This window comes from Notolepis coatsorum (genome assembly GCF_963971535.1).
Source record: "Notolepis coatsorum genome assembly, chromosome: 19".
NCBI lineage: Eukaryota > Metazoa > Chordata > Actinopteri > Aulopiformes > Paralepididae > Notolepis > Notolepis coatsorum.
In genome coordinates this window covers 32,538,573-32,549,675 of record NC_140183.1, presented here as the reverse complement: position 1 = coordinate 32,549,675, position 11,103 = coordinate 32,538,573, and the positions used below count along the sequence as shown (strand labels likewise).

Below are 11,103 nucleotides of genomic sequence, written 5' to 3'. Positions count from 1 at the left end.
TAGGGTTACGGTTAGGGTTCCATCCCCAGCAGGGGAACGTAAACATTATCTGAAAACTTTAAATATGTAATATTTGTAGTTATTTGTAATACGTACACATGTTCCATTGTTTTTCGTTAGTACTTTATTTAAAAGTGAGATCGGTCTGAAGTCAACTGGCGGTTTTAACATAAAATACTCATAATTAATACAAATGACAGAGAAGAAAGGCTTTTAGTTTTAATTATTATTTTATTTCATTTCAGAATCTGAATTCAATCTTTGTACATCAGCACCAAAACAGGTTTGGATGACCCACATCAGGTTGCCCTACGATTCATTAGGAATGTGGCGACTCTGTAGAACATTCGCTACCATAGTATCACTATGTGCCAAATGCAAAAGCAGTCAAGTAAGAGACACAGTGCAGTCAGTTGAGCCTGAGTCACGCATGTCGAGTTGTTGTCTCTCTGTATTCCAGTACAGTGGATTTGAAATGGAACAAGGACGAATTAAAGTGCAGACTTTACATTTTTAAGGAGATAAACCCTTAAGTGGTCGTTCATGAAATAATTTTGTCTTTGACCGATGTCCCTCAATACATTTGAATGGGACTTAATGTGATTCTAGGTGTACAGTGGACTCTCCATCCGAATGCTCACAGTATGATATGTAGCGGACCGAGCTATTATTCTGTCGTTCCTGAGGGTTCAAAGAAAATACAAACCATCGCCCTCCTGTCACTAGAAGTGGAAGTACAGATCAGTGCAATTTCTGAGATTTTCCCTTTTCGATTTCTTTATCGACTTCCACAGTAAAATCGGACATGAAAAAAACGTAAACTCAAGAGATCAACTACATATCCTATGTGTTTTGAGTTTTCTTGAAAGAGTCCACTGTACACCTAAAATCCATTGAGGTCCCATTTCACAAATGACCACTTAATGACTATATTTAGTATGATAAGGTAATGTTTTATTTGTCTGTTAAGGAGTACTAACACAACATTTGCTGTGAGAACTGTCAAGACATGGCTACATGAGACAAAAGAAAAAAATATTGATTTCACATTTATCATGCCTTTAATTGGTAGACAAAATTGGAACACAATGCAAACATTTGACATGCTAAATATCATTTACATTGGATCAAAGCACATAGTTAAAATAAAACTTGCTCTGAATCAAACGGTACCAAGCATTTGATTGAAGATATTCCTTTATTGATCCCTTTGGAAATAATTTGACATAACTCCTTGTGGTTTTTGAGACAGTAAATGTATACATTTGGTTTATAAACAAATAAACTTTGTCTACCAATTAAAGGCATGATAAATGTGAAATCAATTTCTTTTGTATTTTGTCTTGTGTAGCCATGTCTCGACAGACAAGATTTCCTCAACCATTTCTTCAACCGTCCTTGAGTTGGACCTACTACAGTTGAGAATAGTTGAGGAAAGTGTCTGCAGTTCACTAGAGGTCTGCTCTCCTCTCAGTGACGTCATCCAGAAGGACTTCGCAGGGTGTCGATTAGGGCTGAACGATTAATCGATTTTAAATCTAAATCGCGATTTGGAATGATGCAATTAGCGAATCGGAAAAAAAAAATATATATATATTTATTTAACCGGGAAGTCCCATTGAGATACAAGATCTGTTTGGGAGAGGGAGGTAAGTGGTTTTAGATTGTGTGTTGTGAAGTTTAGACTTCAGAGAGGGAGAGTAAAGTGCAGAAAAAAGGTACCGTTGGGTACCGGTATCGATTCCCAGGTAAAAAGAAACATTTTCAGGCTCGGTGTCCCGAAAAGACCCACCGCATAGGCCAGATGCAAGCCGCATTTTACAATAAACCTGTGGGGCTGCTTAAAAAAAATTATAATCACAAATGTAATCGCAATCTCAATATCTGTCAGAAAAATCGCAATTCGATTATTTCCCAAAATCGTGCAGCCCTAGTGTCGATGTGGCTGAGCTCTCGAGACACGTTGGTGAGTTACACGTCTGATTATCACATGTCCTCCTCACAACCGAACATGTTAGTTGCATGTCTGATTATCACATGTCCTCCGCACAACCGAACATGTTGGTTACATGTCTGATCATCACATGTCCTCACAACAGAATGGCAGGATTGAGGTTGAAAATCGACTGATTCCAAAGGATTTTAAAACCACATACCATGACAACTTAATTTAAGTTTATGTCAATTACTTCTGCTCTCCTAAACTAGGGGACTGTGTATGAAAGGGGCTACAATTCCTACACGCTTCACCTGATATGGACGTAAACAACCTCAAATTAAAGCTGAAAGTCTGACCTTTAACCTCAGTCATTGTTCCATTTGGAATCCAGTGTGCTGGAATAGAGACAAAACAACAACATGTTCACTGGATTCTTATGGCCTGCAATACAGTATTACAGTTGTTTGTGAGACACACATGTCCCACTAATCTTTTTGTCCCTCCGATGAACCGATTCGCCTGTAAGCCACCATGACAAAGATGACAACATTTCTCTTTATTGGGCTCTGGATCAGATAATTCAACCCAAATGCCAGAATGCCAGACAAATAGAAAACTCAAGAGACGTGGTCAGGCAGCCTTGTCACATAGAAAATTTATCTTTCTCACAGAAAGAAAATGGATTCTAAACTTAATTATTTTCATACAATGGTCCTTAAAGGGGACATATGATGGAAAATTGACTTTGCCTAGTCTTTGTATGGAGTTGACAGTCTGATTAATAAGTGCTGGGGAAAAAGATTACATACTGCTGGTCAGAATCGCTTCCCCTCGAAAAGGAACTACCTAATGTACTGCCCAGTTTGTAAATAATCTTTTAAAATGTACACATTTAAAAATGTGGTGTGTTGCGACACCCACCAAAAAACACAAGGCAGGAAATAGGTGCTGAAAATAAATACAAATTTGATTTAAACATGTTCCACAGAGTCAAGGATGTTGTATAGAATTGTTGAACATATACATACTGTAACATGTCTCCTTTTAAAGGAACACATAAACATGGGAAATGCAATAGTCAGACAAGAAGATGGATACCATTTTAGAAAGCTATACGGCTGCAAGCTAGCCTAGTTTATCTCAAATGAATGGACGTGGATACGGACCACTAGCCTAGCTTAAAACTCCAGGAGATATGGGAAAAGCAAGGCATACATACATTAGGAGATGTTTTCAACAAACAGGGTATTTGTTGTTATGATGAAATAGAAAAAAAATTTAATCTCACCGGTTCCACATATTATTTTTACGCACAATTATTGTTATGTTTGAAGGCTCACAGTGTTCCATTAAGGATACCAATTGCACACCACAGATACCACACATTTTTCTATGAAAGAGAGACATCGAGAGGTTTTGTATCAGATCTTTATCATCAATTACTAGACTCTATTTGGAGGAGGGATATACCAGACCTGGAAAAAGATTTTGATTGGCAAGAAGCCTGGGCAAATGTTCGACTTGCATCAATGAACCCGGACCATCAACAAATCAATCTTAACTATATTCATAGGACATACTTGACTCCTATAAGACTGAACAGAATGGGTCTTAAACAAGACTCCAAATGCTCCTTATGTACAAATGGGGACGAGGGGACATTTATGCACATGTACTGGGACTGCCCACCAGTTAAGATATTCTGGAAAGAAGTGACCCAGCAATTATCAAATCTCTTAATTCTGAATATACCTGTACACCCCTCTGTATTACTACTGAATGATGTTTTTGAGTATGCAGTACCTATACAGCTAAAGAGATTGGTTTTATCTGGTATTACAGTGGCTAAAAAACTGATAGCATCACGATGGATTCAACCGGAAAATAATTGCCGAAAGGTCTGGATTCTTACATATCTCGATGTGATTTATCTAGAAATATCTACAGCAAGAATTTGGGGTCTCAATGAATCCAAATTGACAATGTGGTTAGAAGTGGTGGAGAGAATAAAAGCTAGCATATAATGGTAGTGTCTGGTTAGGAGCGAATGATAATGGATGGATTATCCATTGGGGGGTCCAGGGTGGGGGGTGCGAGCAAGAGCATATGTGTGTAGGGGAATAGATAGCAGGTATTAGGGGTATATCTTGTATAAGACATTTATCTAAACGGTGATTTAATTTGATGTGCACTGTTAACAATGCTTGTATATCTAATTGTGTGTTGTCATGTTTGTTTGTGTTTGTTTAAAAAATAATAAAAAAATAAAATACAAAAAAAAAACTCCAGGAGATGGGTTTTTGGCCCAACAGCTAAACTAGTGGGTCCGTATGCGCTTCCATTAATTTGTGCTAAGCTAGGCTAGCATGCAGCCGGATAGCTTTCTACTGAGTGCAGAGAGGAAATTGGTATCTATCTTCTTGTCTGACTATAGAAAACGGTAAGCACATTTCCAATAATGTTGGCATGTTCCCTTAAATAATTATCTGTATTGGTCAGTCAAAGTAATGGAACAGATATGTCTAATGTTGTGTTCTCTGAATCTGTTGTATTGGTTCATTACTAATTAAATGTATCAAGTACATGATTACAAAGAAGGACATCCCTCAATATCATCCTCAACAATGTACCCATCACCTACATTAAAGAATTGAAATATATAATTTCAATGGTCTACGAAAGTTCAATAAATTATTTGTGAACATGAGCTAGTCAAAGTCAAGACTCAAGACTTGTGATGTCATCAGGTATAGAATCTGGAGCTGCTCCATTGACAATGAACAGGAGACTTGATTGTTGTTTGTTTTATACCCAAATTATATTCTATCAGTGTTATCAGTCCTGAAACAGACAGAATGTACCCGTACACTCAGAACATTCTACTGGGCATTCTCCATGTCACCAGTACCATCTATCCCACTGTCTATAGAGCAGCTTCAGACTTTATACCCGATGACATCACACGTTTGAGTCTTCACACTCTATTGGACTTTGGGAGCAAGTTGTTCATGGTCACATACAGGTGCATCTGAATAAATTAGAATATTGAGGAAATATATTGGTTGCCTCCATGCCAAGCCGCATTGATTCATGCTAAATGACCCCGACCAAGTATTGAGTGCATATACTTTTCAGTAGGATGACATTTCTATAATATATATTATATATATTTTTTTAATTGGTCTTATGTAATATTCTTATTTTCTCAAGATACAGAATTTTGAATTTTCATTAGTTGTAGCCATTAGCCATAATCATCAACATTTTAAGAAATAAAGGCTTGAATTATTTCACTCTGTGTGTAATGAATCTATACGATAAATAATTTTCACTTTTTGAATTTAATTACTGAAATAAAATCAACAATTCTTCGATATTCTAATTTATTGAGATGCACCTGTATATTTTTTTTATCATAGGAATAGCGTACATGAATTTTGAAATTGGACGGTGTTCCCCTGTAAGCTTAGAGGTTCACCACTAGTATCTGTAGTAATGGTATCTTTTTTAAGTACGGTAGTCATTCTTGGACTGGCAAGTGACACTGTTGTGATAGTATAATGAGCTTTAGTGTGACATACAACTTCCATAGCAAGGAGGGAAAATGTCTGCAGGTTCAATGACAATGATTGAATGATTAATGACAATAAATTGCTAGTTGTGTGGTGGTGGGGGTCATATTTTAAAAACAAAAACAATTGACGGACTTGTTCCTGCCTGTAACCAATTCACAACAGGCAGATTGTTGTAAAAGTATGCTGAGAAGTAATCAGGAAATTATATCAGCCCATCTACTTAATAAGAGACTCAGTGTCGCATCAGTTCTGAAAAGTTGCTATCAGGGCCCCCCTACTTGAGCTCATCGTCTCCCAGCTTCGCAGACGTCCATTTCCTCTCTCTCTATATCCCGTGTTTTGCTTGCATCTGTTGTCTTGTCCTCATCGCCTGCTGTCTCCGTGCTCTCCTCTGTCGTCTTGACATCATTTGACACAGTCTCTGTGTTCTTGGTTTTGCTCTTGTCTGCTGCCTTACCCCCTTCCTCCATATCCTCCTTATCCCTCCCCTTCATTTCCACCTCATCTCCCTTCTCCTTTCTCTCCTTGTCTCCCTTCTCCTTTCTCTCTTCATCTCCCTCCGCCTTTCTCTCCTTGTCCCCTTCATCCAGTTCCTCCATGTCTCCCTCAGCCTTGTCGTCCACCGTCTGATGTGCGGTCTGGTTCCCCTTTTTCTTGTCTCCTTCCTCCGCCTCCTCCTCGTCCTCCTCCTCCTCATCCTCCAGCTCCAGATCTCCAGGTGGGCAGGGCTCCAAGGCCTCTGCCCCAAGCAGGTTCTCTCCTAGTGTGTTCAGAAGCCGAGACTGGAGCTCCACAGGGCTCAGGGGGGTTTCCTGGTCTCCCTTCAGCTTGGGAAGAAGGCCCGTCAGCTGGAAGGACTCCCTCAGGAGCCGGGGCCTTTTAGCCAAACAAGCCAGGGCCTCGGTCAGCCACCCAATCAGCATTCGGGCGACACTGGATTGAAGTTGGTAACCGAACAATGGCTCGTTTTTCTCTGCCGCAAACTTTGCCCAGCGGGCGAGCAGAAAGCGCTGGAGTATGGGCCGCGCGCACACATCCAGAGGTTGAAGACGGAACGCACAGCCGGGAGGGATCACCGCCGCGAGAGTGGCCGAAGCACCGGCGGCAGCGAGGAACGGGTCAGACATGTGTTCTCGATGCCGGTCCAGGACCAGCAGGCTCTTACCGGGGTGGCGCAGAGACGACACGTGCTGCTTCCAGATCCGGTTGATCCAAAGCTCCAAGCCTTTTTCCAAGGTGAATCCCTCTGGACTGGCTTCTAGCAGGACAGGGGCAGGCAGGACGCAGTCAGGAGGGTTCCCCTTCAAGAGCAGCAGCGTGGGGAGCAGGGTGCCGTCGGCCAGCGCTGCCAGGTAGACGGTCAGCAGAGGAGGGACAGAGCCACTCAGTTTGAGGGCCTTGGCTCGGCAGTCAGCTTTGGATGCGTGCTCCATCAAGTTGAAGTCGAGGAAAACGGACAGCTCGTCCATGGCAGCTATGTTGACGTCTGGGAACTTGTGCGCCCGGATTTGCCTCCGGGTGAATTCGGTGAAATGTTGCGCTTTCTCCTCCATGGAGGGGGGCAGGACGCGGCCCACAGTGGCCACCCTCCCTGCCGTCTGCAGGCCCAGGCGGTGCTGCAGCATGAAGCTCACTGCCCAGTCGTACGATATCCGGAACGAGTCGCTGAAGTCACCCTTCTTCCTGAAGAAAGTAGCTTTCTGGAAGAGGTTGTTCTCGGTGATGGGGATCTGCTGCTCCTGCATGGCCAGAGCCCACTCCACCAGGCGCTGCACTCCGTCGGCCTTGCCGACCTGATCGCACTTCACCCGTCTTAACTGCCTCCTCGCCTCCTTCAGCCACGCCTGGATGAGCTGCGGTTCCGTGGAGAAGGCCCGGGAGGCCTGGTGTATACCACCGCACAGAGCAAACAGGCTTATCCTCAGCTGACGCGCAGAGAGGGCGTCCTCGCGATCTCTGACTACCGGGGGAGCTGCCGGATGCCCCGTCCGGCCGGGGGTTGACTCCGGATGAGGTGTCGAGTGTTTCGCTTCTTGATCCCGAGTCGTTTCTTCAGCCATCATCTCGTCAGGATCCTCCATTCTCTCATCCTCTGAGGATTCCATTTCCTCCACGGGGGCCATGGCCTCATCCATGTTGTCATGGACCAAATGGGTGTTGCCGTCGTCCATCTCGATGGCGCCACTGTGGTGATAAGAGTTAAGGGATGGTATAAGCCAGTTGTTAGCAACAACATACATTTAAAATAATGCTTGATTAAACCAAAAATATTTTGTCAGGGTACATATTTCTACCCAAATGACACAGAGGCTTTCAGTTCACAGAGGGGAGGTTCACAACTGTCCCAAGTGGGCTATGATCTGTTTAAGACTACTATAATAACAATGTTGTGTCATCTTAGTGTTGCTAAAAATAAATCCATAATTGGCTGCACACAGAAGCCACATCTATCTAAGAAGAATAGAATATAGATGAATAACTTTGAAATGATTACCTTATACTGTCCCTGACAAATCCAACTTTTGTTGATCCTGTTGAAGGCAAACCATAAAGGGTGCTTAATTAGGAAAATGGAGCAATGCGTCTATCTACCATCATCAAATGTTAGTAAAACATGTATCATCAAGTGTTAAAACATCTATCATCAAGTGTTAAAACATGTATCACCAAGTTTTAGTAAAACATCTACCATAGAGTCAAGTGTTAGTAAAACATGTATCATCAAGTGTTAAAACATCTATCATCAAGTGTTAGTAAAACATATATCATCAAGTGTTAAAACATCCATCATCAAGTGTTAGTAAAACATATATCATCAAGTGTTAAAACATCCATCATCAAGTGTTAGTAAAACATACCGGTATATCATCAAGTGTTAAAACATCCATCATCAAGTGTTAGTAAAACATATATCATCAAGTGTTAAAACATCCATCATCAAGTGTTAGTAAAACATATCATCAAGTGTTAAAACATCAATCATCAAGTGTTAGTAAAACATATATCATCAAGTGTTAAAACATCCATCATCAAGTGTTAGTAAAACATATATCATCAAGTGTTAAAACATCCATCATCAAGTGTTAGTAAAACACGTATCAAGTGTTAAAACATCTACCATCAAGTGGTAGTAAAACATCTATCATCAAGTCTTAAAACATCTATCATCAAGTTAAAACATCTATCATCAATCATCAATCATCAATCGGCTGCGCCTCGGGCCTAACGACCACCCCTAGGCATGGTCTAATTCTCATAACCCACGACTGCACGTGGTGTAATGGCTTTTATACAATGACCTATGTCATCCAACCTTATTGTTATACAATAAACACACATTAATTGAAGATTTATTGACAAAACCATGTAATGCTTTAATCATCAAGTGTTAGTAGAACATGTATCATCAAGTGTTAGTAAAACATCCATCAACAAGTATAAGTGATAAACCCTCTCAGTTAAAGTGGAAAAATAACATCATTATGGATCAGTAGCATTTGAAATACAAGAATAATACTGACCTCTGTTGAATGGCGATAGGCCATGGAACTCCCAGAAGCAGCTGGGCTGTTTGCACAGGCTGGCTTTGCAAATGATACAGCCGTACACGCTCTCATGGCGAATGTTCTTGATTTTGCAGTTCCAGCACCTCTTGGTAAAGGGGCTGATCTTGACCATCCTGTGTCTTTCCTTGTGCGATTCCCTGGCTCCATCCTTCCTGGTCGCGATGGCGACCTCCTTGGTCTCGCCGTATCTTTGGGCACACTTGGCCAACTGGTTGCCCAGGCGCTTGCGGAAGTTGGCCTGGGAAAAAAGTCCATCTTGCACCCAGAAGGGTGGGTTACCTTTACGGCTCTCCCGAAGCAGAATGAAGGCGTTGACGATGCTCAGGTTGACCAGGAACCAGAAGAGGCTACGCCAGTGGCACCAGTGCTGTTGCAAACCTCCCAGTGGGTTGCAGGCGAGCAGCTGCTTGCAGATGTCCACTCCCCGCATGTTCTCCTGGAGGAGCCGGAACGCCATGGGCCGCTGGATGGGATCCAGCTCCCCTACTTTGGTCTGAGATCTCCTCCACACCGTGTCCGGTTGTCCCGGTGCCGCGTTGGTGGACAGGCAGCCCATCTCCTTGGTGTCCTTCCAGCGAGTGGCCAGCAGAGGGCCAAACTGTCTCTGCAGGAAGTCGCCTGCCCTCTCCAAGTGACCCTGCTCCCACAGCTCCGTGGGCAATATGGGGCTTCGCAGGGGGAAGGAGCTGGAGGCGTAGATGCCTTGGTCCAGGAGCTTCTGCATGAGCGGGACGGAGGTCAAGGAGCTGGACAGGTAGAGCTGATGGTGTTTCTCCTCCAGGCCCTCCACCAGCTTGGGCACCACGCTGAACCCTGGGTCCCTGCGCGCCTTCTTCCCCATCTCCATGGAGAACCTGTGACAGTAGCCGGACTTGGAATCGCAGAGCAGCCACACCTGCGGCTGTGCCTTGGGGCTCCCCTTGACCGGGCCGCCGTCTTCCTCCATGGTGGGCAGCAGAGCCCTGTCGATGGTCAGGCAGCAGTTGGGTTGGTAGGCCTCCCACATCGCGGTGCCGAGGATGTCCAGCATGGGCCTGAAGATGTGCAGCGTGTCGCTGTCTTTGCTGTTGTGGCGGTATTCGTCCGTCGTGAAACTGCCCATGCGGATGTTCCGTGCGATCTGCTTGAAGCGGTGGAGGCTCATGGCCTTGTTGAAGGTGTAGCCGTTGTCATTGTGACCCCAGGACCAGTAGTGGGACAAGTCAGGGAAGTTCTGCATGCCCATGAGGATAACGAGGCCAATGAAGCCCTTGATCTCGTAGGTGGTGATGGGGGTCCAGTCGTTGAAAAGCCCAAGGTACTGGCAGGTCTTGGCGTGGGCGTTGGTCTCGTTGGTGATCAGCTCGACGAGCGCAGAGGGGAAAACCAAGCTGAAATAGTCCATGGCGTCTGTGTTCTTGGAGAGGGAGTAGAACGGTCCGCTGCTCTCCGCGAACTCATCAGCGGTGAAGCCGGTGTTGTCGGTTTCATCCGGTGAAGAATCCTTCCAGTGCTCTGCCAAAGTCCAAGACGGTTCTGGCAAGTCTTCCTCCACCTCCTCCTCCTCTTCCTCTTCATCATCATGGCAGAATTTGATGTCGGGTTCAACATAGGCTGAGCAGGGGGGTAGGATGAAAGGAACTTGGAGTCAGTTTTCTTACATGTTGTGTGACATTTCCTAAAACAGCTATATTAATATATAAATACTAGTGCTGTCAATAGATACAAATCTTTTTTACTAATTAATCTCACAATTTTCTGTAATTAATCTAGATTAAAAATAGCATTTTTCTACTTAAGACTGAAGCTTGTAACAGATATTTACTTTAGTAAAATCATGTAAATGTAATGTAAAATCAACACAAAGAAAGTATATTTAGATTCAAAGACTATTTTAATAGCTTTCTTTGAATACACGTTCTCTCCTGTGAAATACAAATGTTCAACAAAACCATCAACATTGACTCAGCTAGACCTCTTTCTTATATCCGCGGCGCTAACAGAAATAAAAACAACCCAGGCCTATGTTAAAGTGCAGATTGGC

The 11,103-nt window shown here is 43.3% G+C and overlaps 1 protein-coding gene across 1 annotated transcript in view; it reads right to left on the bottom strand.

Annotated features, from left to right (window-relative positions):
• Positions 1-5,798: 5,798 nt before the first annotated feature.
• pogzb (pogo transposable element derived with ZNF domain b) overlaps positions 5,799-11,103 on the bottom strand; it is a gene marked incomplete at its 3' end in the record, with an annotated part of 65,950 nt that continues 60,645 nt past the window's right edge. The window contains exons 17-19 of the mRNA XM_084336599.1: positions 9,036-10,673; positions 8,009-8,045; positions 5,799-7,698 (exon numbers count right to left, since the gene is read on the bottom strand). Coding sequence (XP_084192725.1) covers positions 5,799-7,698; positions 8,009-8,045; positions 9,036-10,673 — 3,575 coding nt within the window. The remainder of the gene's footprint in view (positions 7,699-8,008; positions 8,046-9,035; positions 10,674-11,103) is intronic.